Raw genomic sequence first — 19,788 nt, forward strand, 5'->3', positions numbered from 1 at the left:
TCCTCCTCTGAGTCGCTCTGACCTCAGCACGCTAACGTTCTCCAGCTGGATCTAAACAGAGAAGTCTGCCGAGTGCAGGTTTAAAGCAGGACTATGAGCGGGGGTGCACCATAACTGTGAACAGAAACATGATTCTGATGAGCTGCAGGTGAGTGAGTGTCTGCCTCTTTAAAGTTTCTCTGCTCTGTGTTTTATTTAACAGGGTTTCTGCCCAGTTGGCCTCATCCTTCTACATTATACAGGCTCTCTCTTTTATCCACTGCCAAGCTCCTCCATTTTCTCCTTGCAAACTGGTCAGTGGTCTCCTGCTGCCGGCCCACAGCTCACTTCCTTCTTTCTGCAGCACCTGTTCCTATTTGGCAGGCTGCAAGCTTGGAGATGAGCCATCTGCTGCCCAACTCTGCAGCATTTTACCCTTGATCCCTGCGTCTCTGCGGGCATCCTGCCGCCCAGTTCTCTCTATCGGGCTGTATCTGGATATATCCAGATACAGCGTTAGTGAGGCGCTGTATGGTACCGGGAGCTGTCGAAGTATCTCACATCAGCCCGGGTTGGAATTTACATTACCAGAGAACGTACGTTAACTTTACTTATAATCTGGATATATCCAGATACGGCCCGAATCCTGCTCTGGCCGGATTGATTTCCCCAGTGTGAACTGGACTCTGTTGGGGAAACTCTGTTTCACACACAGAAAAGCTGCGAGGTGGAAGCAGAGCTCAGTCACCTCACAGAGGAGGCATGAGGAGCACTCCTCAGCTGAGGCTCATTTAAATCTCATCACTGTTTGATAAGCCTGCTGTTTAAGGGCTGCTCACAGAAACCAGTCAAGGTGTCCAACAGCAGTTCATCCTTCCAAATAAAAACAGGAAGTGCACTGTACTACAGAGTGAAAGCCGTGTTTGTTTGACTTGAACATTATTTTTGTTTTGTACCTGTCAACAGTGTATGAAGGTGAACGTCTCTGTTTTATTTATGTTCTCACATGTTTTCCTTCTCAGCTGTATCTTTATAAAAACCAGTGATGATTATTAGCTGCAGAAGGAAGAGCTACTTTCTTTCTTACTTCTTACTCAGAACCGAACAACTTTTATTTGTGTCACCGAGTGAATGTGAACACCTATTGTTTTTGTATTTCTAGAAAACCAATAGAAATTTATATTGTAAATATTTTTTTAATATCTTTTATACATGGCTTTTTATATATTTTTTGCACTGTAATGGAGGATGGCTTTAGTCTCATTGTACATGTGTATTGACAATAAAAGGCATACTATTCTAAACTGAATAATTCACATAAACACAAACAGATGTATGTGGGCCGATGTCTTTACTAATAAATCATTCAAATGTGTTGAATCGTCATTAAATTACATTTTAATAAATGTATTTTAAAGGTTAAAAATCAGTGACATTCGTTATGGACTACAACTCCCATCGTTATCGCTTCCCTGCTTGCTACGCATGTGCAAAAAGGTGGGGCGCGCGAACTCATGCGGATGTGCCGCTATGTAAAATGGCGGCTTGAGAATCTCGTTCAAAAACACAGAGCGGTGTTCCTACCTGTGAAGAAGGGTAGCTAACGTTAGTGAGGCGCTGTACGGTACCGGGAGCTGTCGAAGGATCGCACATCAGCCCAGGTTGGAATTTACATTACCAGGGAACGTACGTTAACTTTACTTGTAAATTAGATTAATTCAAACAGTCAGTGAGAGAAGCTAATGTTACATAGCCTCCAGCAGAATTTAATATTACGGCAGCTGCTAACTGCTAACACGAGGGCCTGTTAGCCTAAATGCCGCTTTAACCTGCTGTTAGCTAAGCGGCTAACAGACTGAACGCGGGTGTTAAATACAGAAACACTCACGTTAGCAGGTCTAAAAAGTCTAGTCTGTTAAAATACATCAGTACGCCTGGTTAACAGGTAATATACGCGAGTCTAGTAGTTAAGTGAGTGGAGGGTCTGAGTGCTGAGTGAGAGTATCCGGAAGCAGGAGCTAACTAAGTTAAGCTAGGAAGAAGCTAACTAACCTAAAGTCTCCTTTTTAGTTTTGTGTGGATGTAAATGAACATGAATCAGAATAACTCGTGTGTGTTTAAAGAAGCGGATTCACGTGCCGCTGCGGCGTCTTTCCAGAAAGTTCAGAGCTACTTGACAATCGTTAGTGTGAGTAATCAATCTGTGCCACTGACTGATCGCTAATCTTCTAATGAATCGGCTCATCTGGTTCTGAAAATAGTGATGCGACCCTCTAACATCTGCGCGCTGCATGTTGTACACAGAGTGTGTAACGTTTCTATGGAGACCACAGTTCAGCCTCTGATGGACGCTCACAGGCCGCTCAGATTCAAACCTCAGAGTCTCTGTCAGGTTTCTACTGGCTGCTAAGATTTAACAGAGCTTTATTTAACATGTAGCTAGAGATTAAAATCCTGAATACAATCCAATAAACTTTATTGGATTATATTCAGGATCATAATGATAATGTCATTTACTTTATTGAATAAAGGCTGCAACAGTTCGTTTTTACGATATTTTTAAAAACAATGTGGTTTTAATCCAAAGTCAGAGTTATATAATTCTATTAATAATAGTCTATGATCATAACGATAAAATGGGCTATTAACTCTCTGATAAAATGACCATACTGAGCGTTTTAACTGTTTAAAGGATGTTTACTGTGCATCACAACTCTCCATTATATCTGTATGTTCATAAACATACGTTTACAATGACATCCTGTTATTATTATTATTCAGGATGATAACAGGATGAATCCATCCAGAGAGGAGAATATTAAGTGTTAGAACTGGATCCTGACCATGTCGTGCCTGCTGACAGGCCCGAGGAGGCCGGATGATTAACGGCGGTTCTGTTTTTGGTTGCAGAGCAGGTGGGATGGCGAAGAGGATTGCAGATAAAGAGCTAACGGACAGAAACTGGGACCAGGAGGAGGAGGGGGAGGAGGTGAGACATTAAACTCAGTCTGACTGGAGAAGGTGAAGTCCTGACTGTAACTCTGACCATGTGCTGTCCTCCATCAGGCCGGGACCTTTTCGGTCGCGAGTGAAGATGTGTTGAAGAATCGAGCTATTAAGAAAGCCAAGCGCCGGAACACTGGAGCAGAGGTGGAGACAGACACACCCATGTTCCCCTCAGTCTGACCACTGGTGGGCTGAACTCTCATTTCAGTTTTTTTTGTCCTCCTGTTTCAGAGCGAGAGCCCCGGAGCCTTCAAAGGATTTAAAGGGTTTAGTCTGACGATGGCGGCATCGAGCGGAGGCTCCACTCAGACAGCGTTCTCCGGTTTTGGGAACGGAGGAGGATTTAAAGGCCTTGGTGCTCTGACCAATGGGAGCAACAGCACCTCCACGTTTGGAGGTTTCTCCACTGCTGCACCTGGTGAGTGAGCCACGGCTCAGGGTTCAGTCCAATCTACCCAACTTAAAGTAAAACCTGATGTTTGTCTGTCAGGCCTCGGATCCTTTGTTTTCAGGTGTCATGGAGTCAAAGTTGCAGCGTTCACAGCTGTGCAGGATAAATAAAACTCTTGATTCATGTGGACGTGTAGAGAGAACTGAGTCACAGTGCTGCTCAGAGGAGCCGTGGACATCTGCTTCATTGTTGAGCTCTGAGTTTGGCAGAGTGCATGGAGCTCTATCAGCAGGGGTGTGTGTGTGTGTGTCTCTCTCTTGTGTGTGTGTATGTGTGTTGCTCTTTCATGTGTCGCTGCGGGGTGGGGGAGGGGCTGGCAGCCTGCTGGAATAACACCGTGATGTTTCTACCTTCATTCTTTCAGGTCTGACGTTCAACGGGCCCTCCCCCACCAAACCCAGTGCTGACATCACCACCCAGCAGACCAATGGCTCCGCCCCCAGCTCCAGTCAAAGCTCCGGCTCCTGCAGCAGCAGCAACAAGGAGTATAGCCGGCAGCTCACAGCGCTCAACTGCTCAGTGCGGGACTGGATCACCAAGCACGTGAACGACAACCCTCTGTGTGATCTCAACCCCATCTTCAGGGATTACGAGCGGCACCTGGCGAGCATCGAGCGGCAGTATGGTGCCGGGTCTGCTGACGGAGGGTCAGAGGAGAAGCCTGGAGGGATGCTGCCATCCACAGCCACCCCCCTTCCTCCGTCTTCCTCCTCCAGCAGCAGCTCGGCGGCTCCAGCCGCCGCCGCTATGTTCTCTTTCAGCAAAACTACGTCAGAAGATTCCACCAGTGAGAAAAGCTCCGCTGCTGCTCCGACCCCCGCCGGTGTCACCTTCAACTTCGGTCAGAAGGTGGACAGCTCTGTTCTGGGCTCCTTAGGGTCCAAATCCACAACCCCCAGCTTCTCCTTCTCCTCCAGTCAGAAGTCCCTGTTTGGAGCGCCGGGAGCTGCTGCTCCGCTTTCCTTCAGCACAGCCAAAACCGAGGACGCTCAGCCCGCAGGTCAGGACACATGTGACTTCTTCTGGACCGATAACAAAAAACGATTTTAAAATTCTAATTCACTCAGAAAATATACTCTTAACTTTTTAGATTAATTCTAGAAGGCTGTGTGAAAATGAATCTTCAGTAATCATATTCAATTGTGAGAAACGGAACAGGTTAGTTAGAGTTAACCCTGTCATTTTTTTCATTTGTCACAGATTAATCAGTAAATCATGTCCTGTGTGTGTTCTGAAATTAAAAAGAAATAAAATTGACTTGACCGGGGTGGAACAGTTCACTCAATCCATGGTTCGGTTCGTATCACGGTTCTGAGGTCACGGTTTTCGGTTCGGTTTACATTGAGGTTTTTTCTACTTTTAACCCGATTTTAACTCTGGAAATACCAGATGAGCATAAAATACATAGCCTATTTATCCAACATTCAACATATTGAAGAATCAGTTCAGTGTTTCCTCATCATTATATCAGGTCAAGTCAATTTTATTTCTTTTTAATTTCTATATAGGACCAGATCAAAACAGAAGCTGTTTAAGAAAACATTTCCTATACAACAGGTCTACACCTTGTTCTTTTATTAAACTAAACGGCTCATGTTATTTATGTTATTTGCACAGCAGCATGACATTTCTCTCTGCACTGCTGTCTGCGCTCAGAGGCCCGATGTGTGTGCACAGACAAACACAGTCAGAGAACGTGTGTTGCTTTGTCCACCGTTGCTCATTACATGCTAGTTGGATAGACTGAACTCTATGACTACGCTAGGTTAAGCTAACGTTACTGATGTCCGTGTTTTTATTTTATTGTTGCCAATGAAATATGCTATTTACATCCCGCTGTGTGTGTGTGTGTGCGTGCGTACACGTGTGTGTGTGTGTGCGTGCGTACACGTGTGTGTGTGTGCGTGCGTGCGTACACGTGTGTGCGTGCGTACACGTGTGTGCGTGCGTACACGTGTGTGCGTGCGTGCGTACACGTGTGTGCGTGCGTGCGTACACGTGTGTGCGTGCGTGCGTACACGTGTGTGCGTGCGTGCGTACACGTGTGTGTGTGTGTGTGCGCGTGCGTACACGTGTGTGTGTGTGTGTGTGTGTGTGTGTGCGTGCGTACACGTGTGTGTGTGTGCGTGCGTACACGTGTGTGTGTGTGTGCGTACACATGTATATATTTCTACTTTTGTGTGTTTGCAGAGAACGGAGAGGAAGAGTCGGAGGACCCCCCCAAACCAGAAGTCAAAGAGGTGAAGGAGGAGGACGCGTTCTACTCAAAGAAGTACGTCTGAAACTGTGAGGCTGAGGTCTGCGGGAAGTGAAACTCCACCTTGCTTAGTTATGAGCTGTGATGTTGTTGTCGTTGCCTTCAGGTGTAAACTGTTCTACAAGAAGGAGGCAGAATTCAAAGAGAAAGGTGTGGGCACGTTGCACCTGAAGCAGGCGGCTGATGGGAAGACTCAGATGATCATCCGGGCCGACACCAACCTGGGTAACAAAGAAACTGCACACACTCATTACAAAGAGCAGCAGCCGTGATCAAACAGCTCCACCTGCTGGTCAGACGGTGCACTGACACACAGCTGCTGCTGAATGACAGGTTGTGAGTAAAGTTGTGTATAAGTGGGTGTACCGAGAAGTCAGATTAGCATGTTGATTAGTCTGTTGATCCTTGTTGATATGAGTCTTTACCTGCTGGATCTTCAGGGTTCATCCATGCAGCTCCTCTGATCCACTTTCTGTTTAATGATGGCGGCTGTGTGGTTAACAAGCGCCCTCTCATCCCCTAAGGTAACATCCTGCTGAACATCATGCTGCAGCCGTCCATGCCGTGCTCTCAGGTCGGGAAAAACAACGTCATGGTGGTCTGTGTCCCGAACCCACCCATCGATGACAAAAACCCCAGCAGCCCTGTCCCCCTGCTCATCCGGGTCAAGACTGCAGAGGATGCCGATGAGCTCCACAAGACCCTGGAGGAGAAGAAAGGCTGAACACCCCCCTATCCCTATCCTCACCCCCAGCTTTTACCAGACTTCACCTTCGTCCTCTCACACACACTAAATCAGCTGTTCCATCACAATAAATGGTCATACTGTGAAATGTTTGACAGCAGGTGGGCTCTCCGACATTCTCGCGCTGCTGACGGATCAGTTTTTAAATTTGAGTGACTGAACGAGTGAATCTTTGGGCGGCGCTCCAAACAGCCGGTCGATTTGGTTTTACAAATTAAATGCAGTCGATGTTTTAACGAGCGTTCAGAGCATCTGTGTGTTTGGGATCTATTTATTGTGTGGGCAGGATTTGTACTCCGACTGAACCCCGAGTCCACGTCTCCACTATCCTGTAAACAAAGTGTCCTTTGTGTGGCCTGCGGTTCAGCCTTGCCACGAGGCATGCTGTCGTCTGACAACATTTGTAAAGACATTTATTGGGGAATAAAAGGAAACAAACAATGGTGTGAGTTATTGTTCCCGTTAGAGTCACATCATGGCTCAGGTCACTGTGTGTGGATCAGATCATAAACATCCAGGGTTTAAACCACTGAGCTCTGCTGAGGCTTCACATCAGCTGATCACAGGCCTGCAGACAGTCCAGGATGAATGAGGTCATACCAAGTCCCCACCAGCAGCTGATGGCAACATGCTAGTGTTATTTGGGCTAACTCGGCTTCAGCTGTCAAAGACTAGAGGACATCAGTCTGTTTACATTCAGCTCTGACACATGATCAATACTGGATCTGACTGACCTCTGATGACATCACTACAGAAGACACAAACGGGAAGTGTGGTGGCTTTTCTCATGTCTGGTGCGAGACTTATGTGATGTCATCAAGACCAAGCCACAGAGTGAGTTCCTATAACCATGCCTGTTTCCATGGTAACAGCCTCCATCGTTTCTGGGTGTCACAGAGGGCGGTCCTGTGACAGCTGTGACCTCTGCACTCTGTATCAACGAACCAATCAGGACTCAGCAGGAAATGATGGCAGTGAGAAACAGCTGACAGACGTCATTTTACAGTGTAGAAGAAGAAAAAACATGAGTCATGTAAAGGGTTGACCAGAGGGGGGCGCTGCAGGGCAGCAGGAGGCAGTGAGAGGACCACAGTGTTTCTGCTGATGTGTATTTGGATAAAATAGGAAAATGTTTGGAGACATGCACAGTAACCAAACCAAGCGTTTTACAGTGTAGAGTGTGTGTGCATGTGTGGATACATTCAGCCGCACAACTACACACTACAAAAACACTGAACTGAGGAGGAGACACACTTTGATCCACCATGGCTTTGTCTGAGTGCAAATCAATCACTAGAACATCGGGCTCTGTGTGGTGTTGGCTGACACTGGCGTCTGTGGGCTCGCTGCTTCCTGTCAGAGTGTAACAGGTGAGTTTACCCCGAACATGAAGAAGAACAGAGTCCGATTTAAGGCTTCAGGAGCACAGCGGGAGAGGAAGTCACTGTCCAACATCCACACACTCAAAGCAGCTTCCCTTTAAGACCGTCTGATCAGCAGCTTTCAAGTATGGTCCAGTTCTAAAGCAGAGCCGTGAAGAGTCAGCGCCGGGCTCACTCTGACTTCCTGTTTTTGTTGGGTGAGAAGTGGAGTCAGATGGCGGGCAGCAGCGCCACAATCCACAGAAATCATACACTGTGTTCCAGACGATGCACATCAGTGAAAAAAATCTGCCAATAATCAATAAACCAACCGTTAACTGTTCTAACACACACCTCTGTGATTTACTGTAAAATGAGTGATTCCATTTGAAGTGAATTACTTTAATCTGTAATTTTACAACAACACAGGTTCTGAAAGAATGTGTAATTATTGTTTATAAAGGAAAACATTCTCATAAATTGACACTCCTGAATGAGATTCTCCTGAAAATTGAACTTGAAGTTTTTAACGCTTGTGTAAAAAAGTCAGAATAAAATGATTTGGAGAGAATTCAGATTCTGAAAGTTGAAACTTTATGAGAAATGTTTTCATATTAAAAGGAAGAAACCGTTCAGACTGCAGTGAAACATTAGTGTTTGATTCTGATTATTGATCAGCTGACACTTCCTGGTTATATAAATGTGTGCATTAAATACAAAAACAGATGACCCTACCCAATGTCTATGTATAGGAACAAAGCCAAAAACACTTGAGTGCATCCCAGAATCCCTTTCACCTGGCGTGATGGTCGACACCAACAACGGAGAAGTCCATGGCGTGGCGAACAGGACCGGACGGCGTCATTAAAAGCAAACCTTCAGTCAAGGCGTCTCAGTGAGTGAAGCAGCAGGATATTTACAGGAGCACACATATTCATCACTTCCCTCTCTCCCGGTGCTCTCTCACACTGAGGTCATGTGATGCTGCCGGGCCGGTTTCCATGGAGACAAGCTTGGACACGACAGGAGCTGTTAAGAGGAGGAGGCACTTCTGGAATGGCTGGTTTTTGTGTCGTCCCTCTGACGGCGTCTCCTCCGAGTGCTCCACGTCCAGCAGGTGTTTGGTTGCAGGTCTCAGTCTGGACAGCGGGGGGTGCTGCTGTTGTCTCAGTGGCCTGATGCAGGAGGCACTTGGTACTGATGCTCTGAGTCCAGCTCTGCTATGTCATCAGGATGGGCTTTTGCCTCACCTCCAGGATGTCTGCACACACAGACACACACATTGTGTGAGTTAATGACAGCTCCCTGCCAGCAGGGGGCAGTGTGTGTCTGACCTGTGGTGATGCGGTGCAGCGGCAGCGTGACATAGGTCAGGTGTGAGTAGAGCAGGAAGTAGTCTTCAGCACGGTTCAGTTTGAGCCAGGAGCCGACCAGAGAGCGCCCAGTGCCCGACAGCGAGCGAGAGCGAAGGTTTGTGGCAGTGTGAAGATCTGAAAACAAATGATGTCATTAACTACTGAGGAGTAACCCTTAAAATCAAAAAATGTCCCGTGTTTACCTTCATCTTCCTCCTCCCTGAAGAACTCCTCACTGTCGTTGGCAGAGTGAGACTTCTTCATCTCTGCGATCCGGTTTCGGGGCATCTTGCGCCTCAGAGACGGCGAGAAGAAGGAGGGCCGGTTCCTCTCCGGGGTCGGAGGAGTGCTGAAAGATGTCACCTGCAGAAGGACATTTTGGTTTTCACTGTGTCTGTAGAACCTTCTGCTCTGTGCGCTCCCTTGAACAAACATACAGAGGCTGCAGCAGCTCCTCACCCGGGCAGGTCAGATCACACCTGTGTGGAGCTGAGCCCAGCATACAAACCTCTGATCTGCAGGACCGACCTCCAACACAGTTCAGGTGTGGATTGAGGAGGCATCCTCAGCACTACGGGACGGTTTTAACTCACTGACCGGGGTGTTTAAAGATGGATCACTTCCCTCAGACAGGAAGTGAAACGTCACCTCCACAACTCCTCACCTCCTCACCTGTCTGTACAACATTCACACTCACCCTCTCGTGCATCGGGGACACCTGGTCCTCCTCGGTGCCGCAGGGGGAGGTGTCACCAGTCGGCACCCTGCTGACGGCCATCTCGGCGTGACCTTTGCCCTGTGGACCCTTCATCCTCACAAACTCCATGTTGTTGTACTTGTAGAAGCCAAAAGACATTCGCTGGGCCATCTTAGCTGCCACGCTCACCTGCAGCCAGACACACGTTAGCAAACCGCTACTGTTAGCAATCCACTAACTGTCTATCAAACACTCATTTCTGTAAACATGCTAACAGTCGCTAATTAGCACCTGATTTCTGTAAACACATTAGCATAGCATGTTGCTGTTAGCATGTTGCTGTTAGCATGCTGATGTGTGCCGGCAGTTCATGGTGTCTCACCCGGTTGTCGTAGACTTTCTTGAGAGCCTCATAGCGGATGGAGCCCTGGAAGATGACGCCCTGGAAGGTGTTGCTCTTGTCGCTGGCGACCAGCTCCACACAGACCATCTCGCCCTCACCCACCATCATGTCGCTGAACACCTACATGAACATGCACCAATCAGGAGCCAGCACCAGCTTTTACCAACAACCCTTTGTTACTCATGAAATGAATAAATGTGATCAAACAAACATAAAATTAGAAGTTCGTCTTTACCTCCTCGAAGTTGTCGATCATGAAGAAGATGTTGGGGTAGCTCATCCTTGACTCCTCCCCTTTGCTGTCCATGGCATGCTTGCTTGGCGAAGCAAACACTTCCTGGAACAGGGACACAGCTCACAGATGAGAACAGGCTTTGTGGGCCGTGGCTGTGAGCACGAGCTGCTGCTCTCCTACCTGACATTTCTTCCTGTGGATGTGGATGTCTCCTGCATCTGAGCGTGTGCAGACGGCGCACGTCACCATGTAGTCCAGCTGGAAGAGGACAGGAGTCAGCGTCAGTATGGGCCTGAACATGTGTCTGGCTGCAGCTGCCTCCATGTTTACCTTCTGCAGGATGAGGTTCAGGTAGACGCTCTCCTCCCAGTCGATGTCGGGGTCTCCGAGGCCCGGTAGCTTCTTAGAGTCCCTCCTGTAGACCTCCACCTCCACCTGAAACACAGCTGGATCAGAACTACACCCTGAACCTGAACACAGCAACACTGCATACCTGCAGACCTCCTGCCAAAGCTCTGTATTTCATCTGTTGCCATGACAACAGATGAAATACAGGGGAGTGAGGGCCTGCCAGACAAAGAGGATAGCAGCAGTGCTCCAATTCCCCTCCACAACAAATCTGTTAATGTTTCAGCAGCTCCCTCCTCCCCCATGCTCCCCTGTTCTGATCAACACACATTATTGTAGTGTGTGTGTGTGTGTGTGTGTAATTTAAAAAATAAAACTGATGCTGTGGCGCTCCACTTGATGTCATGTGACCCATCACTTCCGGTTTTCTGTCTGAATAGAAACGATAAGAGGGAAACCATGAGGGAATCCACCCATGCATACAGAACAGTGAGGTGTAACCATGGCAACCAGGGACGGAGGGGGATGTAGGACAAACTACAAACAGCAGACAGTCTGGGAGTATAAATAGGAGCAGAGCAGAGAACTGAACTCAATATATTTCACTGTTCACTGTCACAAATGCTATAAAACAGTATGTTCATGTGATGAAGATTCTTCATCAGTAGCTCGTTGTTTTTGTCTCCTCTTAATCTGCTGTTTTAACTTGTTTATTGCATTTAAGCTTCAGCTGCTGGAACAGAAAAACGACTGATGTTTCAGCTTAAATGTGTGACTGATGTGAAGCTGCCTGTCGCTGCTCTGTGTGTGTGTCTGTCGTCTGATCTGCAGTCAGAATAAAAATCATCTGACAGACTGAACACAGCAGAGTCTGTCTGCTGGAAGACAACCAATCACAACACAATGTTTGAGTTCCAGCTGATGGACACCTGACACTGTGTCCCTGCAGGGAGTGTGTGTGTGTGTGTGTGTGTGTGGTTAACCTGAGGTTTGTTTGTTGAGTCAGGAACTGAAAGATGGTGCACACACACACACAAACACACAGAATGTCGACCTGCAGGTCAGACTCTGATGGGGTTTGATTTAAAGGTCAGCTGATCAGATCAATGAAAGAGGCTCTCGTCCATTCCTGATGTCTGCATCTCACGTTTACCTTTTTGCCCTCCGAGTTGTCTGCGCTGACGTAGGAGAGCTTCCTGCGCACATAGAACAACATGTCGTCCTGACGAGGCGCCCACTTCTCCATGAAATACGTGGAGAACATCCAGGTCCAGAAGACGATGCGGTCATCCTTAAAACAGCCTGAGGACACGAGGAGGACATGAAGAGAACACAGAGAGGACACAGAGAGGACATGAGGAGGACACAGAGAGGACATGAGAAGGACACAGAGAGGACATGAAGAAGACATGAGGATGACACAGACAGGACATGGAGAGGACACAGTGAGGACACGGAGAGGACATGAAGAGGAAACAGAGAGGACACAGAGAGGACATGAGGTGGACACAAGGAGGACACAGAGAGGACAGGGAGAGGACAGGTCAGCATGGACGGTCAAACACAGCTGCCTCCACCAGGGTCACAGACACTGACCACCACAGCACAGGGTCACAGAAACTGACCACGGCACGGGGTCGCAGACAGTGAAGCTGCTGGTGAACAGAAAAACCTCCTGTCTGAGTGAAACGATTCATCCGTGTTTAAAGTCTGGAAACATACAGAGGAACTTCCCCTAAACGCACTGCGTGCTTTCGTTTATTCCATTATTCAGCTCTGGTGTCTGTTCCACTGTCGCTCTTCTTCATGGCCGATGAAACAGCTGATAAATTATTCACACTGCTGCCTGCTGCACACACTCATTCAAAGGCTTTTATTTTGAAAAGACCACTAAAGACACAGATCAATACAGCACACTGTGTGTGTGTGTCTGTGTCAGATGTCAGTCGCCCGCCTGTCCTCCATCACCTCGGGGTGCTCTGCTACCTTTGAACAGGCCCAGGCACCTGCCTGGTTGCCTGGCAACAGTTGCTGGGAGGCTGGAGGATGACATGGCATTAAGTTAGAGCAGCTTTATCAGAGATCAATGAGTCTGGTCACAGTCAGATCATCTGATAATGTGTCCGCGGGGACGTCCTCATGTGGAGGTGCGCTTCATTCCATCACAGACATGAAGGGAGTGAGTGGACCTTCCTGTCAGACGAGAGGAGAGCCTGAGATCTGATCTATAGAGCCGAGCTCCAGCAGGTCAGCGTGGGGAGAAGTGTTTGATTCTGGGTCAGACTATGGACACACACAGCCTCCTTATGGCGTCCTTACAGACGCTGTCTCTTGCTGAGTGGGGCCTCTCCTCTCCGAGCTGTTCACATTTTACACTACACAACACCTCCGTGTTCAGGCTGCCCGGCAACATCACCGCCGCTCGTAGACAGGAAGCGACCTCTGGCTTCCGTCCAGCCACGCTCTCTGTGAGGAGATCTTCTCCTCTGATCACTGGAGTACCACAGATCATCCAAAGGGACTCCAGAACCTTTATAAAGGACATCTAGACCTGTTGAAGTCTCTACAATCTCCCTGGTAACCATCAGAACATCCTCAGGAACCCTGGACCACCACACAAACCTTTAATGACAACAAGAACCTCAAAAAGGTCCACTGCTCTCACCTGGAGGACCACCAGACCCAACACTCAGGACGTCTGACAGCTCCTCCTTCTCAGTGACTCTGGAACCACCACATATTTAGTTGCCTTCACCCTCTGCCTGGGTGCAGGCCTCTCCATCAGGGAAAGTGAAAGCCGGTGTAGAACCCAGAAACCACATCCAAAAGGATCTTAAAAAAACTTCCTCAGTAACACCAGACCCAGCTTATAATGATCTGAATCTCAGGGACCATCAGAAACACCTACAGGTGTTCACAGCACTTCAGAATCCTCTTTGTAACCACAAAACCTCCTAAAGTGGACCTCCAAATGATGGGGACCTGAGACACCTGAAGCAGACTCCTAGAGGTGGAGATTCCCCCCAGACCTCAGATTACAGGAAGAATCCAGAAACACCAGCATTTAGGTCAGTGGGTGAGCGGTAACCTCACCTGTGAGGACAACACATGACAGTAACCATGTGACTGCCTGTGTCATGTGTTCAGAGTGATGCGGTCATGTGAAGAGACCTTAAAGGCTGTTCCATACTCCACGAGAACAGAGAACACGCTCCACGGGTGGTAAGAGTAAAAAAAAAAGTTTGTTTCGGCACGGAGGAACCATACTCTGCGAGACGTGTGCGTGCAGAACTCCTCATACGGCCCTCATACGCAGCGCACGTCACACACAAAAGGTTGACAATGCAATTGTATTGCAAATTATGAGCACAGTCGTGGTTACCTGGCCTAACGAGCTGACAATGCTCAGGAAAGAGGGCGTACAGCATGAAAATAGATAGAAGGTCAGTGTAGCTGACTGTAGCAGACCTCTGGTCTGTGTAAGTTTAATTCTGTGAACGTGTGGAGGACTGTCTGCAATAATACATCCCGTCTCCCGGTGTTTAATGTGCATCCAGTCGCTGTAATGCCGTGATCAATACTGGGATTAATTTTTATCGCCACATTTTGGACAGACACTCTCCTCTGTGCGCCGTGTTTCTCCTTCCAGGAGTCGTTTGCCAGCTGCTCATCTAAACTGTCCATCGTCGTTGTACTTCCTCCTTCTGTCTGTGTGTTCTGCATCTGAAGAAGCTCTTGTGCCTCTCCACATTCATCACGCCCACAATAAATTCCGACCAATCACAGCATGGTTGATGCTCAGCCTTGAGAGAAAAAGTTCTGCCTGGGCCATGTGTCCGAGAGAGCTGCACAATGGGCGGTCAGAGAGAAAAATGACGTCATTTTGTGGGCGTAACGTCGGCAGGGGGAAGGGAGTTCTCTGTTCTTGTGGAGTATGGATCCAGCTTTAGGCTGGTCTGTGCTGTTTCTGAGCACAGAAGGCAGGCGTCCTGCTGCTCCTCCTGACACACAGACCAACAATACAACACACTGAGACTGTGACTTCCCTCTCCGCCTCATGAATTATTCAGCAGGATTTGTAATAATCCATCAGACTCACATCAGATGTTTTACAGCGTGTCTCTGAACAACAATGATGTTTAAAGCAGGACATCAAGTCTAACACACTGATGCTCATTTAAATGGCTCTAAACATGTTAAAGATTAGCAGCAGCTTTGAAGTGCACACACTGTGAGTCCAGACAGGACCAGTCTTCTGATGGTCCCTGAATGCATCGAGTGTCACAACCAGAGCTAAAAATATTTGAATGACTTCAATCCTTCAAAAACAAAGTGTTTGCACCAACAGGAGAAAAACAAACTCTGCAGAGCCAGGAAGCCATGATAGACACACATCAGTCACATGACAAACACTCGGCTGGTCTGCAGGTTCCTCACAGCCGAGCTGGAGCCAGGCTGGTGTGAGGCCATGATGGCTGCAACCAGGAAGAACCGAGCGTCTCATCTCCAAGCTGAGCATCACTGTCCTGACCTTTACTTTCAGACCGAGTCCAATCAGCTTCTGAAGAGCTTTTATTCTGAAAATCCTTTGCAGATGAGTTTTGCTGAAGGCAGCTCATCATGTGACCGATTAATGATGATAAAAAGAAAAGAACCACCAAAATACGACTCGGGTCGTACTGACACACACATACATCACACACTCTGAATGGAGAAACCAGTGGACACACACACAGTGACCAACAAAGTTGGTCGTTTATATTTTAAGTTCTTCTTTCGAAGTAAAGTCATACTTTTACTTTTATAAAACTGTGACGATGCTCTCTAGTGGCCGCAGCTGAGACGTCATAAGGTTGCTGCATGACGGAGGCCAGGGTGGACGACTGGTGCCAAGCTGGAACTTCCAGTTCCTCCAAACACTAGAGGCCGACTCTAACAATGAGTCAGTCCCCACCAACAGACATGTTTACGGCCTGTGTGGGTCTCAGATGATTCTGCCGCTCATGAGATTTTAAATAATATCCATTAAGGATTAAATTTACACAGAATAAAGAGCAGACGTGTTCCTGCTTACACCCATTTGCCCATGTTCGGATGAACCAGGATTTAGGTGGTGTCAGGTCGGAAGCCTAACCAAGTAACTGTCAGTTATCTTAAAGGCCACGGAGCTCTGAAACGACCTGCTGACCTCAGAGGAGGAAAAGTCTCAGCTGTTACATCGACTGCAAACAGGAGGTAGTTCAGGGTCAGAGGATTGGTTTTATCTGCCCCACACACATTATTGTTATCACGATACAAAAACACTGAGCGGTGCCTGAAAAGGGGGTTGGCTGGTGAGCGGCATGCTGGGATGAAGTCATGGCTGTGAACAGAGCTCTATTGATTTAACCATGAGAGTTGAGCCAGTGTGTGCTGTGATGAAGGCTGCACTGTAGGCTGGCATCACACACACACACATTTATAGATCAGGTCTGATCAATAACATCCTCTGAACAGACTCAATCAGAGGGTTCAAGTGTAACTCTATGCAAACAGGAAGCTGCCTTCACGTTAATGCAGGACTATAATTAGAACTGATGATGACATCATCACAGAGTCCCTCTACAGGAGCAGAGGCTCGTCATCCTGTCCATCAAACACCTTTACAATTACCTGTTCCTATCTAATTGCTGAGTTTGATCTATGTGGAACATGAGGCTGGAATACATCATCACTTACAATAAAAGCCTCTGTGTGGAGTCCAGTCTGTAACAAACACTGTGTTAATAACTGTGTTTCTCAATACAGTACATCACAGCACATATCAAATCAATGTCAACTTCATGTGCTCAGTAAGATGTTAGTTTAAATCTTTGCTGATATTCAAGGGTCTTTAGATTCTCTAACTCTTAGAGTTCAAAGGATTTTTTTACAAAGTGAGTTTCTGTCTACAACTGGTCTCCAATAATTCATTCACTGTGAAAACAATGTCCCCCTGGGATTAATAAAGTATTTCTGATTCTGAAAATAGTAAAAATGTCAACGGAATTAATTTATGTCATTTATATTTAGGAGTTAAACTTGAGAAAAGAATTATCTTTAAACTGCCGATGGTCAGGGGGGTCACACGGAGTCCTGGCCCCTCAGCAGGCGAGTCCGGCTCTGGTGTGAGCTGCAGATAAACTGATTAAAGCAGAAGCCACTGTTTACAGGCAGAGTAAAAAAAACACACACACAGAGCTGTCTAACACGGTAGGCAAACCAGGCAATTGCCTAGGACGGAGGGTCAGTTAGCCCCACCATTCAACTACAGCTGTTTTGGCCCAGCGCATTGACACATTCAGACTCCCTCCTCTCCCCGCCCCCATGGGGCCCTGTGTCAGCGCTGCTCGAAGCAGAGAGGAGCGGCATGTTCAAAATAATGGATGAAGCACACACTCTGCAGGCTGCAAGGAAAGACGGCAAAAGAAAGGAGCAGAGGACAAAACGGGAGAGAGGTAAGAGTCTGTAACTCAGCTGAGCCTTACCTTACTCCACCACTGTTTGTCTACGTTGGTTCACATTGTGTCACTTAAACACTTTTAGAGACGAAGCGCTTCACGTCACTATAGTCTCCTTCATGCTGCAGCCTGAATGTTAACTGTGAGTCGCTCTGCGTACAAACGTCTGCTAAATGAGTTACAAACAAATATAGTAACGTGTATCAAACGTAAACGTATAAAAACGTAAACACAGTGAAGCTGTGAAGTAGCTTGTTAGCTCATGCAGCAACAGTGTGTAGCTGCGATGCTAATAATACTTTAGCTTGTTTAGCATTAAGCTAAGTGCTGCTGTTACTAACTTACTGTTAGAGTTAATGACCTCTAAACCACAGCAGGAAAACCTGCTGTATATATTTAGTCTATATAGTGTTTATTAATGCTCAGGTATTTCTCTGTAAATAAGCTAGTGAATTATTGTCATATAGTTGTTATTTTATGGCCTTTTTAAATTGTTTTTTTCATCAGGTGCTTAAACACCTTCTCTCATGAAGATGCCACAACCTCCACAGATGAAGGTATGTGCATTATGAATAATCTAGATTCTTTACATTGTTAATTATCAGGCTGATCATTATGGTCTTATACCACACAGGTCATGTGGAGCCCTGTGAGGAAACTCCAGAGGACGTCCCCGCCAGCAGTCAAACACCTGAGAGCCTCCACGTCTTCCTCTGCTCCTCCAGCACCTGACTTGGTAACAAATGAAGGTTCTAAGGTGTCCAGTTCTCACTGATGATCCTGCACTGTGGACAAACTTAATAAGTTATATGTATAATAGTTAATATTGTCAGTGGTGGAGGAAGCAGTGAAGTTTGGTACTTAAGTAAAGTACAATTACCCAGCAAAATATATACTCAAGTAAAAGTAGATGTGCTACATCAACAATCCTACTTAAGTAAAAGTCTCAAGTACTTACTTTTAATTTCCAAGAGTTTAGAATCGAGGCAACTAGACTCAAGGATTGTTTTTTGAAGACATTTCGCCACTCATACATAAAAAATACATGCTACAGTACAGTAACAAAGTACAAATACTTAGTTACTTTCCACCACTGTGGACAGTCTACAGAGAGTACATATTTCTATGATATATTTTGGTTGTTGTTTTTATATGTCCTTAAGATATTATTTTCACATGTGTGTTATTATTTGAATAAAAAGGTTGCTTATATAATCATTAATGTACATGTCTTTGTGTTTGGGGTGGCATTTCTATAGAATCTAGTAGCCCATAGGGCCCCAGTGTTACCTTCTTGCCTAGGGCCCCTATAGTGTCCAGCAACGGCTCTGCGCGCACACACACTCACCCAGCCCGCTGATCTCCTGGCGGCTGTTCAGTCGGTTCCTCTCGTCGGCGATGGCCTTCAGCATCTGCTGCAGAGAGCCGTCCAGCTCTCCGTTCTCCTCCTCCGCGGGCCCGACAGCCTTACACAAACCGGGGAAGGACGCCATCTCCGCGCTGGGATCATGACAGTCCGGACTAACAGCTACTGATGGCACCGGTTCACGGTAGCTAGCTGACGCTAACAGTAGCGAAGTAGAAGGGGCAGTACCGCAGATCCTCTTCCCGGTTCTTTTGCTTATTTATCCCGGGTAAAAACCTGGGCAGAGCTGCCGGGGATCTGGGCCGGGGCGCTCTGCTGAGATGGCCGAGAAGCGCGCAGGCAGGTCGTACTTCTGAGGGAGACTCCGGTCTTTCTGTTGTGCAGATCAGCTGGAAACACCCCTCACACTTCCTGTAACAACACGAGGCATTTAAAGGGACAGAGCGCCCAAACACAAGCCAAACGCGGGTGTTACGGCGCGGTCTGTCACCCGGCGCATCCAGTGTCAGCAGACCCGGGCACGCCTGAACAAAACTCATTTTCTTTATGACATAAAAATATATTTTAAACTTCAATGCAATAACAGAGACGCGCCATTTTGTCTCTTGTGGTCTCAGCTTAGGTTTGGAGTCACTCGATCGCATAGCACAGCATCTAATTAGAAAATATTTAAGGTTTTTAACATTAATATCGTGAATGGATGGACCACCTTTTCCTTATGTCTGCCCAACATCCAGCCTCAAACTTACTCTGACTATTCTCTCCTACTCAGCCGTAGTCAGCAGTCCCTGAATCAAACGTACCTTCTTAGCATAGCTGCTAATCTGAGAGTCCCCGCCCGTCCAGCGGGAGGAGGGGCTGTAACATATTAGACACTGCTTTTAGCACCTTTAGCTACACTGTAACGTTAGCTAGGGCTTACCTGTTAGCCCCTTGTTTGCCCGTGGAAGCGCTAATCAACGGAATAAAGGACGTCCCGGTTCAACCTCTCGGTTAAATCAGTGGCTGTAGAGACAGTTCGATGGTTATCGGATAGCTGCTCAGGCCATTTTTTCAGCTTGTAACAGAATCACCCGTTACACCTCCGCAAACTCCGCCCGGTCGGA

At 47.2% G+C, this 19,788-nt stretch overlaps 2 protein-coding genes across 6 annotated transcripts; one reads left to right on the forward strand and one right to left on the reverse strand.

The window, feature by feature from the left end:
* The first annotated feature begins 554 nt into the window (after positions 1–554).
* nup50 (nucleoporin 50) lies at positions 555–6,879 on the forward strand. Of its 5 annotated transcripts, none has more exons than XM_028394509.1 (8): positions 555–575; positions 2,895–2,968; positions 3,046–3,129; positions 3,217–3,403; positions 3,801–4,436; positions 5,627–5,708; positions 5,800–5,918; positions 6,218–6,879. In XM_028394509.1, exons 2-8 carry the CDS (start codon positions 2,900–2,902, stop codon positions 6,415–6,417), a joined length of 1,377 nt encoding a protein of 458 aa, XP_028250310.1. In that variant the 5' UTR covers positions 555–575; positions 2,895–2,899; the 3' UTR covers positions 6,418–6,879. The 5 variants fall into 5 exon arrangements, with proteins under 5 accessions (XP_028250310.1, XP_028250284.1, XP_028250292.1 ...); XM_028394483.1 differs by lacking the exon at positions 555–575 and adding an exon at positions 1,483–1,665 and having other exon boundaries at positions 2,890–2,968; XM_028394491.1 differs by lacking the exon at positions 555–575 and adding an exon at positions 1,483–1,665.
* A 593-nt stretch (positions 6,880–7,472) lies between these two features.
* kiaa0930 lies at positions 7,473–18,809 on the reverse strand. Its single transcript, XM_028394590.1, has 10 exons — positions 18,665–18,809; positions 11,991–12,139; positions 10,820–10,924; positions 10,670–10,747; positions 10,490–10,591; positions 10,234–10,374; positions 9,852–10,040; positions 9,358–9,517; positions 9,134–9,289; positions 7,473–9,060 (listed from the first exon to the last, which is right to left on the reverse strand). Exons 1-10 carry the CDS (start codon positions 18,807–18,809, stop codon positions 9,020–9,022), a joined length of 1,266 nt encoding a protein of 421 aa, XP_028250391.1. The 3' UTR covers positions 7,473–9,019.
* Positions 18,810–19,788: the final 979 nt, after the last annotated feature.

This window comes from Parambassis ranga, chromosome 2 (genome assembly GCF_900634625.1).
Source record: "Parambassis ranga chromosome 2, fParRan2.1, whole genome shotgun sequence".
Taxonomy (NCBI): Eukaryota; Metazoa; Chordata; class Actinopteri; family Ambassidae; genus Parambassis; species Parambassis ranga.

Bases quoted from the DNA above. Each gene is read 5' to 3' on its own strand.
- kiaa0930 (XM_028394590.1), bottom strand. From the start codon at position 18,809: ATGGCGTCCTTCCCCGGTTTGTGTAAGGCTGTCGGGCCCGCGGAGGAG. The intron at 12,140-18,664 runs GTGAGTGTGTGT...TCGTGTCCTCAG, and splicing joins CCAGGAGATCAGCGGGCTGG to GCTGTTTTAAGGATGACCGC. The intron at 9,061-9,133 runs GTCAGACACACA...CTGTGTGTGCAG, and splicing joins GCTGCACCGCATCACCACAG to ACATCCTGGAGGTGAGGCAA.
- nup50 (XM_028394509.1), top strand. From the start codon at position 2,900: ATGGCGAAGAGGATTGCAGATAAAGAGCTAACGGACAGAAACTGGGAC. The intron at 2,969-3,045 runs GTGAGACATTAA...GTCCTCCATCAG, and splicing joins AGGAGGAGGAGGGGGAGGAG to GCCGGGACCTTTTCGGTCGC. The intron at 5,709-5,799 runs GTACGTCTGAAA...CGTTGCCTTCAG, and splicing joins GACGCGTTCTACTCAAAGAA to GTGTAAACTGTTCTACAAGA.